The sequence below is a fragment of the Lytechinus variegatus genome, chromosome 1 (genome assembly GCF_018143015.1).
Source record: "Lytechinus variegatus isolate NC3 chromosome 1, Lvar_3.0, whole genome shotgun sequence".
In the NCBI taxonomy this organism is placed as follows: domain Eukaryota; kingdom Metazoa; phylum Echinodermata; class Echinoidea; order Temnopleuroida; family Toxopneustidae; genus Lytechinus; species Lytechinus variegatus.
This window is the reverse complement of record NC_054740.1, coordinates 16,451,922-16,471,483: the sequence shown is the minus strand read 5'-3', so window position 1 is coordinate 16,471,483 and position 19,562 is coordinate 16,451,922. Positions and strand designations below refer to the sequence as shown.

At 33.5% G+C, this 19,562-nt stretch overlaps 1 protein-coding gene across 1 annotated transcript; it reads left to right on the top strand.

Annotated features, from left to right (window-relative positions):
• The first annotated feature begins 458 nt into the window (after window positions 1-458).
• On the top strand, window positions 459-19,278 carry LOC121407316 (calnexin-like). Its single transcript, XM_041598328.1, has 18 exons — window positions 459-565; window positions 3,371-3,610; window positions 4,260-4,383; window positions 5,357-5,433; window positions 5,992-6,073; window positions 6,566-6,634; window positions 6,908-6,955; window positions 8,055-8,130; window positions 8,419-8,497; window positions 8,973-9,047; window positions 9,383-9,532; window positions 10,370-10,410; window positions 11,026-11,213; window positions 11,717-11,860; window positions 12,322-12,438; window positions 13,097-13,303; window positions 14,109-14,155; window positions 15,412-19,278. Exons 2-18 carry the CDS (start codon window positions 3,378-3,380, stop codon window positions 15,449-15,451), a joined length of 1,797 nt encoding a protein of 598 aa, XP_041454262.1. The 5' UTR covers window positions 459-565; window positions 3,371-3,377; the 3' UTR covers window positions 15,452-19,278.
• The last annotated feature ends 284 nt before the right edge of the window (window positions 19,279-19,562 follow it).

Below are 19,562 nucleotides of genomic sequence, written 5' to 3'. Positions count from 1 at the left end.
CCCGTTTTAGCCCAAATGACTCGTAAATATCCGATGGGTATATGGATTTTCCTTCGATCAGTCGAACCCCCGTCCAAACCAAATCTAAGTACCCCTCCCTCGGGAGTATTGACTGCCAAGTTAAGTGATACCTTGGAGGTTGATTAATCCCGATGCCCATCTCATTGGTCTAAGGTCCCGGTCTAAGGCTAGGTTTAGATTTTTGTGCCCCTCCCCGCCCCCCTTTCTTTTTTTTTATTTAATGTACGATTCGGTACAATTATGCCAGATAAAAAGTAGCAGCGCATTTAGAATATATAGATTAAACGTCTGTCAGTTTCAAATATCAAATTCTACTTTTAAAATTATAAGACAGAATTTAACACATTTTAAAATTGCCATCGATCAGTAGTCCAAGTACTGGCAACGCAAATGAACCATCGGAATATCGTCTCTCATTTCTACACATTGGAATTAACGCACACAAAATTTGACCAGTCAGCGTGCTCCACGCGATAATTTTATGCAATGGTTTTTGCATGTGATGATACGACGTTCATTGTAGATTACCGGCGCCGGCGTGAAGGTGAGAACACACCCCTTTTAGTATGATTTAGTGTACGAATGTAGCTGAAAATGGCATTGAAAACATCATCATTTGTGTATACCTGTACATAAACCAATTTTGTAGATTCTATTCGTGGAATTGTGCGTTTGAATCAAATCTGAAGACTTGATGTCGAGCGTAGTCGATAATCTTTTTGTGTGTAGTCCCATGTGTAAGAAATGGATGTGGAATGTAATTTGTGCTTATGTCGTGATCAGACATCATGATCAATTTGATCATGTCACTTGTTCACTGCTACCACCCTGCCTGTGGGGAATCTACAGGTAGGACTATGGTATGCCAATGTTGTACAGAGCACACACTTTAAAAGATCATTAAAATATCACTTTTGTGATCCAAATTACTAATTTCCATATAGTTGCAATTTATTTTTCATTGTAACTTGGGAATAATTTTTGTATTCACCAAAGTGCTCAAAAAGTAAAAAAAACTTGAATTTTGGGCATATTTTTTGTATGCCCTCTATTGGTGGAAAGTAATATGGCAAGAAAAATTTCATTTTTAGATCTCTATTTTTAATTAAGAAAAAATAATTAAAGAATCAAATTTAAATAAGAGTCAAGTTATATGAATATTAGGTGTAATGGAAACTGTCAGTGTAAAAAAATCAAGCATTTCCCCCCCCAAAAAAAAGAGAAAATAAGCCAAACATTGCCACCCTTATTTTGCCACATATGGAGATATAAGTGAGAACAAGGTTATATCATAACCTTGAGCTGTCTTGAGAAATCGAAGTTGCCATGTTGATGAATGTAATCTTGCTGACTTGTGGATCAAGCCCGAATGCCCATTTTCAGAAAGATTTTTTATTTTCATGATTTTATTTTTGCTTGTTATAATCTAGACAGGAATAACCGTCGTTTCTGGGGATTTATTCAACAATTTCTGACATTTTACTGTAATCCCCATTCACCGACGGTAAAGTGTCCGTGTGGGCTCCCATGCATTCGTTATAACACTAGCACCTTTGTCCGACCAGAGTCCAAAGTTTGAGGTTCTATAACTCATCGAGGTTACAATCTAAGGATATAAAAACTAAACATTCAAAATAGTTAATTATTCTATTTTAACATTCTTTAAACGATATAGATGAAAATGCATGAAAATTATACTTTACCGATGTTTAGTTGGGTACGACACAGGAAAACAGGTCAAAATGGCAGCCAAACTATGAAATATTTACAAACGAACGGAGAGGGCGTCAACAATGTACGAATGTGATATCGATATTGCATTCCACCAGCACACCTACAAGGCATGACAAGGCAATAATACGATACGATACACTCACGAAGAAAAACGATAATAGTTATAATCGCGATATATCGAGACATTAACGATAATGACGTCATTCAAGATGGCAACTTGCAAGATAAACCGTCAGGTCAGGAGAAAATGGCTTAGATGACAGATTTCTCAATCATCCAGTGGATTTTTTATCAATAAATCCGGTCCAAGGTATGCAATTACCTAAATTATTTGTATTTCCCTGAATTTATATCATTAAATTTCGCTCAAAAAACAGTTTTAAATCGCGATCTATAAAACGCTAGTTCACTATACGTTGTCTGTAGCCACGGACCCCCAACCACTTCAGTCTATGTATGGTGAGTGGAGCCAACGCAGTTCAGCGGAACAACCAAAATGCAGAGACTGAAGCTTTTGGTCTAGTTATAATCATACTCATAGCATTATCAACTTGTCAAGGCCCAGCTCAGCATGCTCAGGTTTGTTAACCGTGCATGTTTTCCTGATTTGGATCTTTTGTTTTTTTGTTGACTGTGTCATGACAAGTTGTCCTGATTGATGATGAAATTATTAAGCTGATCAGTAAAAGTGAGATTAGACCGATAAATGGTTTTATTTCTGTCTGGGATATGCTCCACTGAGACTTTCTCTTTGTGACTGAGTTCGCGTCGTCTGACTCCGCGGCGCATCCCCTCCGTCATAGGCCGATGACAATGACGGCCATTGCCATTTGGCTCGCCCGGCTCGTAATGGTGGAGCAACAACAAGGGTACCCTCCTCCATAAAATTTTGCTTTTTGTAGGTGTAAAGGGAAGAAATAATAAAGAAAAATTTATATTAGATACATTCAGCTTACCATCTTTTTGAAAAATATGCCGGAAAATAAACGAATTTTGATGACAAACAAATCAGCCAGGTTTTTTGATCGCCGTCAGCACAGCTACAGCGTACGAACATGCCAGCCAATCCGCTGGCGTGTCCGTACACTCAGCTGTAGCTGGCTTTGATGTGATAATCTGTCTGAGGGTCGGCGATCCTTTATTTTTATATGTTAATTTGATTTTGCATTCATACCGAACCAAGGTTCGGAAAAAAAATGCCAAACCGAACCCGATCATGCCACCTGACTTGCAGCATGAGGATTACCCCTTTCAGAGATTCTGACCCATTTCTATATCAATCACACATGGAACAATAGGAATCCATAGAGCTCAAAATAGAGTGTTTTATGATTTTATTTTCATCTTCATCTAACCATTGATTCTCTGTTGCAAATATCAGCAATTATGGTTTTCTTGAATAAAAATGATATTTGTGAGTTTTAAGTGTCTATTTTGTGTTCACAAGTGAATTTTGTTTGATGGGCAAACACTTAAAAATATTAACTGTTCACAATATTATGTGTGCATCATGATTGATATCCTTAACTGAATGGGATGTTATAACTGAATGGAATACATGTAGTCTGTCTTTAAAGCAGGAATATGTTGTATTTTTTTGTTCTTTTGTGTTCAGAATCAAGATGAAGCTGAATTTCATCCTTTTGTCTCTCCTCCTTCTTGGATCTCTCACTGTTATCCATTGCCAAGATGATGTAGATGAAGAGGATTATGATGACGAAGAGGACATGGATGTTGATGTGGAGGAAGAGGAAGAAGTAGCACCTATAGAACAGGTGGATTATTCACCACCCGAACCATCAGGACCACATCACTTTGCTGAACCATTTGATAGTGCAGATGTTCTTGGCTCAAAGTAAATCTTTTATGTCTCTTCATACTACTTTATAAAAGAAATAGACTACTACTTTTATATGGCCATTTGGAGAAGTTCTTCTTCAATTTTGAAAATAACGTTGATTACTCCTATAGATTTGCAGTTGATCACTTTATCTCAACTTTGTAAAGCCAATGACACCATCATACTTGATTTATGGGTACTCTGAATATGACCAAATCTTGTGCTTTTATGCACCATGGTTTTTACTAAACAGTGTGCTATTCCTTTACAACGTGGCATTGCCCGTTGCTGCATTTATGACTCTTAAAGAAACAATTAGTATGATACCTTTCACAACTCTATATTAAATGTGGCCCAGACCTATAAAGGAAAATTCAAAATTTCATAAGTGATTCTGAGTTTATCTTTGTTAGCATAATCAGTATCTGACTTGTATGGCTTCAGGTTGAAAGGATCAACAGCAATTTTTTTTGTCATTGATTTTTTTCCCAACGATTCCATCTTATTTTGTGCTTGAGAATCAACCTTAATTGTAGCATCATCACTGGTATCATGCCATTTGATTGACTTGGATCAAATAGGTAAATGAAAAGAATTTGTCAACAGTATTATATAATCGTTCCCCTTCCTTAATGGATGGTTATTTCTCTTCTTTTTTACATAGGTGGGTTCCGTCCAAAGCAAAGAAGGATGGCGTCGATGAAGATATCTCAAAGTATGATGGGAAATGGGCCATTGAAGAAGCAGAAACATCTCCGCTTGCTGGTGACATGGGACTTGTATTAAAGGTAATAAACACTCTGGTTTTAAAAGAGGCCAAATCCTCTATGTAATTCCAAATGAAAAAAGTATAAAAAACACAAGATTTTGCATACATGTGTTTGGAAATATTTATTTTTATTTGAAATGTTCAAGTACTCGTTCAATATTTTCCAAATGGTGGATGCGATTATACATAATGTATATCGATATACCTTTCTGCCAGTTTGTCCCTTATAATTAGAAATACGGGGAAAGATATGCATGCCCAAATTCAGAATCTGCATTTTGTTGTAAATGGATTGTTTTAATATTTTACTGCATGGGTTATAATCCTTTAAGCAACCTAAATGTCAAACAATATTTTTTTTTCTCTTTTCCTCTTCTGAGGTACTTTATTTCATAAAATCAAAATAACAATATAGTCACATGTATACAAAATTAATCAACAGGTATAGAAAAGCAAGAGTAAATACATATATATTTTTTCATAATTAATTTTCAATTTAGATTTTGGTAAAAACCTTGTAAAAAACTTGGTTTTAAAATAAAATTGTGAATATTGTTGTGTTATAACAAAAAATCCACATATTTATGTATTTTTATTTATTTTTGTCAATGTGAAATTACCAGCCAAGTAACTAATTATTATTTTCGTAAGTTAGTGTTTTATGGAAAATTATAGTATACTTCATGTCTGAAGATGACAAAAGGAAAATCAAAAGGGACAAAAGCAGTATTTAAAGAGATTTTTTGTAGTTGAAAGTTTATTGTGTGGCACCAGTTCCGTCAAATCCATTGAACTTTGTGCAGTCACTTCTAAATGGTTCACAGGTAGTCAGTTGTATCTATTAAAATGTGAAAATGGATTTAGGCTTTGATTTGGAAATCATGTTTAAAAGGAATCCGAGTTGAATATAGCTTTAAAGCCAGTAAGTTTTAATGTGTTTCACTCTGAAGTGATGTTTTATTTTTTGTGATCTATCTTGTTCGTATTTTCAGTCGAGAGCCAAACATCATGCCATTTCTGCCAAGTTGAACAAGCCTTTTGTTTTTGATAATGAGCCATTCATAGTCCAGTAAGTATTCCTCATCATTACCTATAAATGAATATCAAATATTTTATTAATACTAATTGCTACACCCTGCTTGTTCACAGGATACATGTGTGGGAAACATAAATTTGGCCTTGGGGAAAATGGAACCAAAATGTAGATATTTCCTGTATTCTCTGAGAACAAGCATGGTGTGATAATATTAGCATTCAGTGTACACATAAAATATTGTCCAAGAAACATAATTTGTAAATTTTTTCTTCAGACTTTCCAACAAAAATGTACTCACTACTGAAATCAACACTGCATATGAACACATTGATGAAAAACAGCATAAAATATTAAAACACCAACATCAAACAGGAATACATACATTACCTGTCTAATCTTCTGACCATATAAATGAGATATTTACAGCATTGACTTTCAGACAAATATCAGATTACCGAATTTGGCCTGCTAAAAGCTAATTCTGTATACTGTTATTCTCTTGTTATATGAAATACATATATTCTATGTATTGCATTGTTTTCATTCATTTCTATGTATTGCATTGTTTTCATTCATTGTATTTTATTTTAGATATGAAGTCAAGTTCCAGAACTCTCATGATTGTGGTGGTGCTTATGTAAAGCTCTTGACTGATTCACCAGATTTATCCTTGGTAAGTCAATTTGGTTTATTGCCACATGTTCTGATATCACTTGGTCCAATAGCATTTGGTCTAACTCCCTAATCATCATTTGGTTAGACTTATATTTAATGCCTATTACGATTTTATTAGAAATTTCAAAAATTGTGATCTATTTACTTTTTTTCACATAAAATCTGTTTTCCATTTCATCTATTGACCATTTGGTTTACTATCAGGTTGTCTCATATACACTTTCCAAAGTGATATATGACCATGTGAGTATTACACCAACTGGCGGTTCACCTTTGCTTTTATCAATTATTTTCATATATTTTACCGAAAATGAAAAATCCATACATTTCTTTAATCCATCATTCATTATGACCTTTCTAAAATTATGCATTGAGAGACTTAGCTAACAAAAATTCACATTTTTTTCTTAAAATTTTTATGACATATTGTCATGAATATATCACACTATATTAAAGGTTCAAAATTTTCTTTTGCCATTTTTCCCATCAGGATGCTGTATTTGATAAGACACCATACACCATTATGTTCGGACCTGATAAATGTGGAGCAGACTCTAAGGTAAGATAAGTGATACTTTTTGGCAAATCCATTCTCTTTCTTTAGTCTGAATCTACATTTCAGTACTCATTCTACTGGAGCTTATGGAGCTCATTTGTAAATAAATATCATTCAATTTGTTCCCCTGTTATAAAAGGATTACTTATTGAAGCATATGAAATGTTTTTCTTATTTTAAAGTCTCTTTTATGACCAAACAATAATTACTATGCAGTGAAATATATATGAAAACAAGGAGAGATGATACAATCAATTTCTTTTCTTCAATCCACAGCTACATTTCATCTTCAGGCACAAAAACCCCAATACTGGTGAATTTGAGGTAAGATAATTTGTATTTGATTGATTGATTGATTGATTTTATTCACATATATACATCATTTTAAACATTACATTATATTCATATTAGTATAATCATTTTATATATATATATATATATATATATACATGAATGGAGCATCTTAAGCTCTAAGAGCTTGAAAATGATGTTCCATTGAGAAAAAAGAATACAAAGATACATAATTATACATTGGCTAAAATAATATATTCAATGATGCGAACATCAACAAAGAGTAAAAAGAAGAGCAAGAGAGATAGAGTGAGGGGTGAAAAGAACAGAGTGGGAAAGAAAGAACTGAATAGAAAGAGAGAAATATGAGGAGAATTTTTAACAATATATAACAAGACATGTTTGATAACGAAGACTCGTTCGTGAGTTATTTTGTTTGCATAATAAATATAAACAATAGTAAATAAAATGAATTTCATATGTGTGGTGGTACATTATGTAACCATGCAGTGGTAATAAACATACATGACATTATTATCAGCCTTGCGTTTCATATTTTGAAATAAGGAAATGTTTAACTTGCCTCTTGAAGGAATTATTTCACCAATTCTCTGTCTTAAGCTGTTGAGCTTGTTAAATTACTTTATGATTCTAATCTCACTCAAATTACCTTTTTCTTGATGAATGTGCATAGTAAATTCATTGACATGTAAAGGCTATAGATATCTCAAAGTTCAAAATGTAACTACTGTGTGAATGCTTCTCTGTTACAATATGTTTCTCAGACTTCAGTTCTAGATTTCCGCCTTGAGCCATAATGGTAAAAATGAAACAACTATTGCTCCCCATTCCAAGACAGTTTTGAAATAGCTCGAATGCAACATCTGATGTCAGTAGTTCAAAGACAAATAGTGTTTTCTGTATTTTAAATTTTTGAAAATGCTGATGAATCAGGCATCTTGTATTCAAAATTAGAGCCATATTTTGTTACTTGTATGTAGGTTAGACTACAGTTTTAATGATAATTCAAGTTAGCACACACTCGTGAATTTTGTTTTATTCTTCATGCCATCTGATAAATTATGATTATGATATAACCAGTTATAACATTGTTTGATTGCTGTGTTTGTAGGAGAAACATGCCAAGAAGCCAAGTGGGGCATTCAGCCATGTGTTCACTGATAAGAAGGTCCATCTCTATACCTTAGGTAAGTTCGTATCATAGATGTTTTAATCTGACTTGAGTAGACATGTCCTTAGCTATGGAATACAAGGTTTATAAATCCAAAAGGCTTTAAATTATAAAATGACCAGAGCTGACGAGTGAGATCCATTTGGAATTAAGGAATTAAAGATATGATCTGTAATCTATTTAGTTGAAAAGTTAAAACTACTCTCAAACATTATTAACTTCTTACTTTATGATAAACATTATCCCCAAGGCTGCATACAATCATGATGTTATTTAATTTATTTTTTTTATATATATTATCCAGTGATCAACACAGACAATACCTTCCAAATTCTTGTTGATCAGAAGGTCGTCAACTCTGGCAGTCTGCTTGCAGACATGAGGTAAGATGATGTTTTAATACTTCAGTTCTGTTTGATCATGAAATAGCAGTGCCACAATTGATATGAAGATTTAATGATCATAGTCTGACTTCTGTCACAACATACTGTTCCTACTTTGGAGATGTTACACAATGCTTACAAGGTTTCCTTGCTTTCTAAATAATTTTGGATATCATTACCCCAGCTTCAGCAAGTGCAATATCAAGTGTTGCATTGAAAGAATGAATGAATGATAGTGTCATTGCAGCATTTAAATCCTGTACTTTCTTATGTCATGAAAAGATGATTGTGTATAAAATGTCCCCCAAATTTTGTAACATTTATTTTACTAATTCCCCAGGTTTTCCTTCCATCTGTCTTTCCCAATATTTTTTATGATTACTTGATATACCTTGGTCCCTGAATGTAGAGTGGAGGGTCAGTGGGTCAAAGTTCATAGAATTCATTGTTTACATATTTGTCATTGTTTATTCAGTCCACCAGTAAATCCACCTGCTGAGATTGAGGATCCAGATGACAAGAAACCATCAGACTGGGATGACAGAAAGAAGTAAGAATAAATGCTATTTCATAATAATGATAGCAAACTAATTATTTATATTGCACATACATCCACGTTGTTAAGTGCTCATTGAAGGAATGGTTGCAGATAGGAGACTTTGTTCCCATGTAGCTGTCAAAAGCTGTGGACCAATCAAAACCTTTAAATTAGTGCGAAATGAAAACTCATGAATTCTGCAAATAAAATTGTTATGATGTCATACATTTGTCCACACAACTTTGAACAATTTTTTAAAAAGACTGAAGCATATCAGCCATGTTTACTGGCATAACTACATGTAGGGCAGTTTTTTTCTAATGTCTCTCCATCTCTGAATTATCTAGGATCCCAGAGCCTGGTGCAGAGAAGCCTGATGATTGGGATGAAGATGAGCCTAAAGAGATCATTGATGAGACTGCAGTACAACCTGATGGATGGCTTGAAGATGAGCCAGAACTCATTGATGATCCAGATGCAGAGAAACCTGATGACTGGTAAGCAAATAATTTATTTTAAAACCCTTGCGTTATTTTAGTTGCTTCGCTTCAATATACAGCTGGTACCAAGCCTAACTTGTTTACTTGACAGCCAATCACCATTCGCCATTTAGCATCCATTGTGTAGTTTTGGTTCTATTATATATTGTTTTGCTCTAGCGTTTTAGTCATTCATGAGATTTTACTCTGACGATAGCATGTCGAAAAGCTTCAGTATGTCCGTTTTAAGGCTACTCTACGATTTGCGGTACAAAAATTTATTTATTTTAAAGTAAATGCTCTCATTTTATAGGAGTTCATTATCAAGTGATTTCAAGTAATGCTACTTCTCTTTCACAATATAAAGGAACTATTTTTTAAAATTGGAAATAAACTCACTGTTGCGACGTTTCGTCAATTACCAAATGGCTTCTTTGGTCAAATGACGATCCTGATGGGGGAGGCTCTTATATTGTTTTAGATTGTACAGATTCTGTGCACACTATGTCCATCGCTCGAAAGACGACTTGGAATCTTTTGTTCATTTTTTCAAGCCATGAAATGCTAGGAAGTGTGGATTGAATGCAACCAGAGAAATACTTCCCAACCCCCACTTTCTCACCTGTCTATTTCTATCCACTTTTATCTCAGTCCTTCCAAGACTTTAAACATGGTGTACTGTAAACCACTTCCATGATGGAAGCAGAGAAATTATCTAAACTTTTCCATCATAAAATTGGAAGAAATACTTGTATATTGGTGTGAAAATATTATCCATATATAGTGATTGCATATTAAAAGTGCATATTTCTGCTATCATATTTTTTATTTTATTTTGATGTTTCTATTCTGTAGGGATGATGAGATGGATGGAGAATGGGAACCACCTAAGATGAGTAAGTGTTTCAGTTTTATTTCTCGTCATATGTTTTTTTTTATCTAAATGAAGATTTATGTGGCAAATAATGAATAAAGAACCAGGGGGCCATTTCATAATTCTCTTCATAAGTTATGCTTAAATTTATGTGCAATAGTAATCTGTTCTTGGGTGCCTATTAATATGATTCCCATCAGTTGGAGCTGAATGATAATTGTGGGTTTGAATTATTTTATAACTAGCATATGAATGCAAAGAGTATTATTTGTCAACCAGGGTAAAAGAAAATGGGTTATCTCTTTACAGCAAAATCAGGCCTCCAGTCATGCATTAAAATGTGTGCAACAGCTTTATGAATTTGACCCTTGAATATGAGAAAGTTCAGATGAGTGATATTAAGATATCTGTAATTAAATCATACCAATCATTTGTACATGGGTAAACTTTGAAGAGTACTGATTCGAATTCACAGATCAAATTTTTAAAACCCCAGTTCTTATTGAGTATCTGATCATTTGAATAACATGAAATTCTTTTACTTCATGATGTGCAGTTGGAGTATTTTTGGTTTTATAGAAATTGCACAATTTAAATATACAAACATGTTAATAAGTTGATGATTTTTTGTTTGTAGACAACCCACTTTGTGAAGATGTTGGATGTGGTGAATGGAAGCCTCCAATGGTAGCAAACCCAGCATATAAGGGTAAATGGAAGGCACCTTACATTGATAATCCTAACTACCAAGGAGAATGGAAACCAAAGATGATCCCTAATCCTGATTTCTTCGAGGACTTAGAACCATTTAAAATGACACCTATTGTAAGTTCATCTCTTAACATAATCATATTCATTTTTCAAAACTGCGTTGTTTTTTTTCGTGGTTAAATCATATAGAAAAGGAGATTTCATTTTTCCTGTGCTGAAAGGTGGATGCCAGAGTTTTTCCAGTTGCACTTTGGACATCTTGTTTTAATTTTCACCATGATTTTAATTTGAAATATTTACAGATCAGTTCTAACATTGACATCATCTACGCACTTGAGTGTTGCAATGATGTGTTTAGATTTTAATTTAACAAGCTGGAAGGATATAGGTTATTGAATAAATAACAATGATGTCTTCATAATGATTCATATCACTTTTTTATTGTATACTTTATTATTAGAAATATCCTGGTCATTTTCAAGAGGAAAATAATGGGGGGGGGGGGGAAATGGTTGTGCGTAGTTGTGTGATGAAATGATAAGTATGATGAAAATGATGATTTCTCACTCATTTTCTCTTCTCTCGCTCTCCATCCTACCTATATTCCATACTGTTAGGGAGCTGCTGCACTAGAACTATGGTCAATGAGTGATAACATCCTGTTTGATAATTTCATCATCACCACGGATCGAGAGGTTGCTGACCAGTATGCTGCTGATAGTTTCAGTCTAAAGCAGAGGGAAGGAGTCGTTGCTTCAGCTGTAAGTACAAACTCCATCCAGGGCCACACAACACAAAGATTTGCAATCGATTACTTATTTCAAATAACAGTTTTGATTTGCCAATTATTATTTTGCTGGAAATTATGATCTACATTGAACTCTGTTAATTTGTTTTTTATTCAAATGTTTGTGTTATCGATTCCTGCTCACTATTACTTCGCAGATAAAATAACTTGCTCCAGTTAGCGCAACTGTCAGTCTTTGGCAATATATGTACAAAAAAATACAATTCATATGGATATTGAATGTATGCCTTTATGTTACATCCATCATAAACTACTATAGTTTAGTGTTAGTTTTAAAGAAATGAAGTTCAGATGAAATGTCCAACATACCAAGAATAAAAAAAAGAAATAGTGCCTAAATATCTGAATAATGCAAGCCCTGTTATTTACTTATCTCTTAATTTTTCTATAAATATCATTTGTATGTATTTTCAGGAATCATTTGTAGCAGGTTTAATTGATGCAGCCACAGAACGACCATGGTTATGGGCCGTCTTTGCTCTCGTCGTCATCATCCCTCTCTTCTTCTGTATAAGATTCTGCTTCAAATCGGTGAGTAATGGATACTAGCAGAAAAACTGTACCAGCCCTTGCAGTAAGCCTCCAAGAGGGCAAAGAAATGTTTTAATAAATTGTTTGAGAATCATCATTAGTAAAAGGGGAAAGGTAGCAAGGCAGGTGATGTAGGCATCAAAGAAAGTTGCCTTCATCATGAATGTTTAAACGAAGCCCTAGTGACATTGGGGATGTTCACTTGAGCACGCTTTTCAGTGGATTTGCGCATGATGAAAATTTTCCGAAAAAAATTGATTATAAATGGTATGCATTTTATTCGTTTTTAAAGTGCAATGTTGGTATGGTATTGCAATTGGATTGTTTGTACAGTCAAACTTCAGTAACACATGTCTAGAAGAACTGACAGTGTAGAAATATTGCAATTTTTGTTTTACTTTTTCTGAAAATGGGTTTGCATTGTAGTTGCTAAAGTAAACCTGTCATGAAGACCATTTTCATGTAAGGTTTTTTGTACTTGTCTGTATGAATACAGGGGCTTTGATTGTTGGGTTTTTCTAATTGTCTTTTATGAATATGGTTTCTTATTGGATTTTTTTTCTAAAGTGACCTGAACATGTACCAACACTTTGATGTAAGATCACTTATCTCCCTTATGCAATCTAAACGCACATATTTCACTTGATCTTTCTTTTAGAGCCCAGAGGAGCTTGACAGTAAGAAGAGTGATGAAGCTACACCAGATGATGAGAAAGAAGGAGGAGATGAAGATGAAAAAGATGGAGAGAAGGTAGAAGAAGATGGAGAGAAGGTAGAAGAAGAGGAAGTATCAGCGGAAGGTGATGCTGTAGTTAGACAACGAAAGAAGACTACCAAAGCAGACCTAGAAGGTCCATCAGAAGAGGTTAGTATCCTTACAAAAAAGGGGATATGATATAGTTGTAATGAATTCTCACCCCCACTTCAGCTCCTTTTCAATTGGTTTCATCCCATGTGGTATACATGTAATCCTGGTTCAGCCACTATCAGTTCACGTATAAACTATTTGGTCTAATTGCCATATAGCCTATTTTTCAAATTTTTGTACAATGTCCAATCTATGCTTTATCCATTTTGTATATTATCCACTTGGTCTAACCCAACTTAGTCTAAATGATGAAATTTACTGTGTATGAAACAGATTTCTATTAGTAAAAAGATGAAATGGAAAATAGATCATCTAGGGATTTGACTTATGACAAAGTGATTATTAAACCAATTGTTGGTGGGACCACACTTTTGTAGAGAGAGAATTGATGGATTTAGTCATGAGGATATTAGATGATCTGATAATTAGAGCACCTTTTTGTAGACCAATTAGATACAAACCATAGTTAAAATACTGCTTAATGTATCTATGCTAATTTACTCTCCCAATCCAAGCAGCACTGTCATCTGTTTGGATATTGAGAAGTATCAAGGAATGGTGCCTGTATTTGTAAAATACAATATGTTGTCATAGCTATTTAACATTACCATAATCATTTAGAAATTCTTTCAAGTGCTGTATGGAAATTCTCTGAAATCCGAAATGATGATTATTACTGTTTAACAATAATGAAAACATATTCTGTTATTCAAGCAACATTTTACCTGTCTTTGAAGAAATTAATTTCTATGTATTTTTAAAAAATATATTTGTTATTGTTTTCCATTTACCACCTGAATAGGCTGATGAAGCTCCTGAAGAAGAATCAGCACCAAAAGAAAAATCCAGGTAAAATATGAATGTCCTCTTGTTACTAGTGCTAATATTTCTCATGATAAAATGGCTTGACACAATTATTTTGTAATTATTGTATAGAAATAAAACTATGTAGGACTATTTCACCCTGTTATTTTTGTAATTTTTAATGTGTGAAAAGTGATATTATACCAGAAAGAAAAAATACTTTAAAAGTCAGAAGACACAAATACTTTATTGAAAATTTTACCTTTGATAAGAATTTTAGGTGTCTTTCACATAACATGTGTTTTCTGAAATAATCCTTCATTTCATACAAAAAAAATGATAATCCAGCTTTGAAAATGAAGAATCTTTAACCATAAAAAGACTGGGGGGGCTGATTCAGCCCCCCCTCGACATTTTTCGCGATAAATCCGCCGCGCGAAATTTTTTGACCGCGTCGCTTACTGACATTTTTCTTTCAAGTCTCGCGCAACTTTTGAGACCAAAATTGTGACCCCCGGGTAAGCGGTTACAAAATTATGCAACATTTCGTAAGTGCATGCAGACCCAAAATTACTCAAAAACGTGAATTTGTGTACAAATCCAATGCAAATAGTGTTCTTAGCCAAAATTCATAAATGTATCATTATTTTTCCTTTTACTGCTTAAAATCAATCAATTTTATCTTTTTTATGGTCAAAATAAATTCCCCGACAATTTCCATTGAAAAAAAACAATAAAAAAAAGTCAAAAAACAAAGAAATACATAAGAAATTTAGAAAACAATAGAATACATAAGAAAATAAATGTGATTTTGAAATTTTTTTAAAAATCATTTGTTCAGATGCCTATCTAGAGTATGTGAAACAAAAATTAGCATTTCAGGGGCATTATTTTTATTAATTAGAGCAAACTTATGATTTTACGCATAAATTAGCATAATTAATGAGACATGAGATTTTTTGCAGAATTTGATGTTATAGTTTTGTAGATAATGCCATGGGTAAAGGGTGTGCCAATTTTCGTCGCGATCGCGCGATCGACGGCCGAGATCATAAGGGGGGGCTGAATCAGCCCCCCCCCCCCCCCGTCTTCTTAGGCGTCGAAATAGCCCAGTCTATTTAGGGTTAAATTCACCAATACTTAATACAAGATTTAACCAATTGACAATATAGATGTGGTGGTTCCTGTCTTTATCTGTTTTAGTGAGTTTTTAGTCATCAGAATATCCCATGATGTAGGAGTTGTACTGTCCTAAACATAGTTAGTCCTATCACAATTTTTGGCTTACTCTTACTCCATAGCACACCGAAAAAACCCAAAACACGCTCAAGAAAGGAATGATGCTACCCTGTTTCCTAGCAACCCATCATCAGCTTGCTGAGGAAAATATCTTCTCTTCAATCAATAGATGTCAAGTCAGCCAGCCTTGATGATGCCAATCATATACATGTACAGGGATCAAATAGTGGTCTTGTTTTCTAAATAAAGTAATGATAATGAAACCCCCTTCTGTGGTTGTAGATTATTATACAGCATGATTAGAGCCTGGTTAATCACTCTATATGATAAATTGAATTAAGTTCACAAAAAGTACACATGGTCGAAGATTGACTACCTGCATTGACATAGTATTCTGGATTGATATTGCACTTGATACATGTAAAAGACATTGAGAACCTATCAATGCACCAAGGTAATATGTTTGACGTCATGAAGTAATGATCCGGATTACAATCCCTGGAAATGTGAACTGGGCTTATCCATCCCATAACTGTTGCTACCCTGATTTTTTGTAGTTGTGTGGTGACTTTAACAAAAATGTATAAATCTATGAATACTGTCTGAAATGAAAAACAAGATAACCAGAAAGTAATATGTTTGACATCATGAAGGGAAGCTACTATATGACTTTCATTGTAGGTTAGGGCTAGAGATAGTTAGCCACTGGACTGTTAATATTCTGTTTTTGTAGTGACAAATATTTTCTATCCATTTGATGTTATTTTTTGAAATTGTTTTTTATTCCATGGATACTTGATTTATTGTAGTGCATCTCCATTAATGACTGTTTTTTTGCAATATGAGCCAAGTTCATTTTGTGCTTCTGTCATTGATCAGATTGTTGAAGAATTACAATTCAATAAAACATAAGGTTACAAGACACTGAAGGACAAATAAATCCATCCGATTGTTTCATTTTCAGTTATTTTTTGGGGAAATGACACTTTCATGAAATATTCAAATGTAGGATGGTCTACCGACACTGTTGTCTTATCAGATGCTTGAATTTTACCATTTATAAGTTTGAATGATTAAAGATTGATTAGGTATATTTTGTCAGCTAATCAATTCTTTGTCATGGTCCAATAATAGCATGTGTCAATCCCATGAGCAAGCATACAGTCTTTAATGAATGGATTCAGGCCGGAAATCAATCTATCAATCAGTTCTTATCTTCTATGTTCAATCAATTATAAGTTTCATTACATCGATTGTAAGATAAGAAAGTGGGTGTATGGTTTATAGAAAATGAATGTTTTATTCAGGAAATGAGTGTTAAAACTCAGTTGTACAGAATAGTATCATTTTTCTTGGTGCATTCATATGATGGGGTTGTGGGTATTAGTAAATTAAGAATCAATCATTTATTTGATGTTTTAAATGCAATTTTGATTTTTTTTAATGACATTTATTGTTGTATTATTATTAGACTGGATTGTTTTATTACAGGTGGTATGAGTGAGATGATGAAATATGTTAGGATTCATTATGTTTAATTGTTTTTAAAGTTGCTTTTTTATTTTGCTTTTTTTAAATTTTCTTGGTTTGTTCTTATAGTGGATAGAAACATATCTTTAGTTTTACATGTAGGCAGTTTTAGATACTTGTTAAAATTACAATCATAATGATCATAAACAAGTTAATGTTCTGTTTATTTGAAGGTTTATGTCTTATGATAGCAAGTTCAAATATTTTTGTTGTTTGTTTCTAGAAAAATGAGCAAACAGATTATGAAAATGACCTTTCATTCTGTGCATTTGAGATCTATAAATTTCATAGGTAAAGAAAATAAAAAGGGCTGCTGTATATACATGGAATATATGTCCCCAAAAAATTATTAACCTCAATTCAACTCTTTAGCTCTCAATGTGTCTATTTTGAAGCACCCAAATAGAGGCTAATTACAGGCAGAAAGTTGGCTTAAAGTTTTTTTTTTTTGGAAAAGCTGAAATGGTTACATTGAGACTTTGAATGTGTGGTTCAAGTATGTATTCATTCGTTGTGCTAAGGTGCTTAAGGTACACATTGCAATAAGTAGGATATATTCAATTATAGACCTTATGCATCAAGGTCATCATGCCGCCATCTTAGAGGCCGAAGCCATTGCCTTGCTTGCGTTAGGGATCTGCAGATGGTGCATCTCTGACAACTCTGTTTCTGCATATGCCTATATCCTCTGAGGGAGGGCGCTCTCAGATTATGATGTCACATGCATAAGTTCTGTTTTGTAATGTCTTTTTAAAGATAATGTTCAAGATTGTCCCTAACTCTATGCCTGAATATAAAAATCATTAGACTTTTTTAGATGGCTCATACTGAATATTATCAAAGAGTGAGTGCTTGGTATTGGATTGTTTGAGAAGATATTAAAGTGGTGCTTTTAAGTATACCTGCCAAATGGGAGAACCTGTCACATTTTCATTGGTATGTTTTAACGGTTCATGGTATATTTCTATTTCATGTGTTAGTAAATCAGTAATTGAACCTGTTTGACTCGAGATTTGGTACCAAGTACTGAAGTGTGTCCAATGCAATGAATTTGCATGGAGCCAAAAACCTGCCATGGTATTTCTAAGATTCTGTTTGCATACAAGTGGTTGATTTTGCTGTATCTTTTATTCAATACTTTGTTTTGTTATGAAGGGTCTCTGTATCATGTTTGTAACTTTCTAAGATGGTTATGGATATAGGTGGTGCCAGGTGGACCTTTTCTATTAGGATGTTCAATCTCTCAGAGATCAGTTTGGTAACATTTGATTCTCATTTTGCCATAATTTAGGTTGTCCTCGAGGCTCGTGGAACAAAATGATTTGTTTTTATTAATGCTGCAAGTTGAAAAGGGCAATTCTTATGTCATATATAAACATGTTAGAGACAGGGATGTACATAAAACAGATTGTAAAATTATGAATTAACTCTGAAATTGACACGACTGGTATACAGCAAGCCAACATCTATTAAATGTTTTGAAAATTCTGAACATTCTTTGTCTTTGCTAGGAACTTGATATACAAATAGAGATGACTGTAATGATTGTCATCATACGTTTTCAATACCACCATTTAACCAAGATTGAAAGCAATTTTCATGTGAAGTTCTTACTTCCATGAATGTCTCTTGATTAAAATGTAACTGGAAGTTACTCATAGAGTAATTGACAAATTGAACTTCCATCCAATTTGTTCAGATTTGAAGGGTTTAGAGTTTATTTGAATGGACACGATATGCAGAAAATGAATACAAATTCCATAGACGAATTAGTGTTTTATTTGTTGTAATACTGTTTTGAATTGCATACAATTTATTTCAAGAAATAATATTTTTGTCTTTGCATTGGGCTTTGTAGTAAACCAAGGTGTACGTTTCTCGATGGTGATAAAACTTTTCAAGTTAATTTGATGATTATTTTGGCGCAAATGAGGTAATACAAATTTACTTTAAGCTATGTATTGTGATTGTAATTGGTAATTATATCATAGGTGTATTATATCTGATTCAATTTAAAAAAGGAAATCTTGATAAATATCATTTTTTTCATTGGTTCATGTCTCATAATTCCCTTTTTTATACAAATTGTCAGTTACGAGCCAAAAGGTTGTTTTTCCCTCTATTGAAATGTGTTACCAATATTTTCCGCCAAATTGATGATATTGTTTATTTCATTGTATAGTGTTATTTACAGTGAATTCTTTCAAGCCATTAATAATGAATGTTGATATTTATATATATGTTGGTTGTTGTATTTCATCTTTGAACTAGAACTGAATTCATATTTACTATGCACTCTGTTGAGCTTAAACAAATAGTAGGTTCCGTGCTGGGTGAAGATTTTTTTATCCAGGAAAGAAAATGATTAAATATTCAATTTAGGTTGAATTTTTCCCCCTTAGAACTTCTGTCTACATTGTATGTTTTATTTTTGTAATTTAAATCAACATTCTACATTTTCATTTATCAGAAGAGGGGGAGAGATGCTCAGAATGGGAGATGGAGAGGGGAAAGAAGAATGAGGTAGACGTAGGAGAGAGAGAGACACACACACAGAAAAAGATTTATAAACACAAATGGGATCGACAGGGGAGTAGAAAATGGTGAAAGTGAAGGGAGAAACTTCTGGTGAGGGGGGGGGGGGATTTAAGACTGAATGTTATTAACTTTTAGCATAATAAAA

Excerpts from the sequence above, each read along its gene's own strand:
- LOC121407316 (XM_041598328.1), top strand. The coding sequence starts at position 3,378 with ATGAAGCTGAATTTCATCCTTTTGTCTCTCCTCCTTCTTGGATCTCTC. Across the intron at positions 10,411-11,025 it reads ATGGGAACCACCTAAGATGA|ACAACCCACTTTGTGAAGAT; the intron begins GTAAGTGTTTCA and ends TTTTGTTTGTAG. Across the intron at positions 14,156-15,411 it reads GCACCAAAAGAAAAATCCAG|CACACCGAAAAAACCCAAAA; the intron begins GTAAAATATGAA and ends CTTACTCCATAG.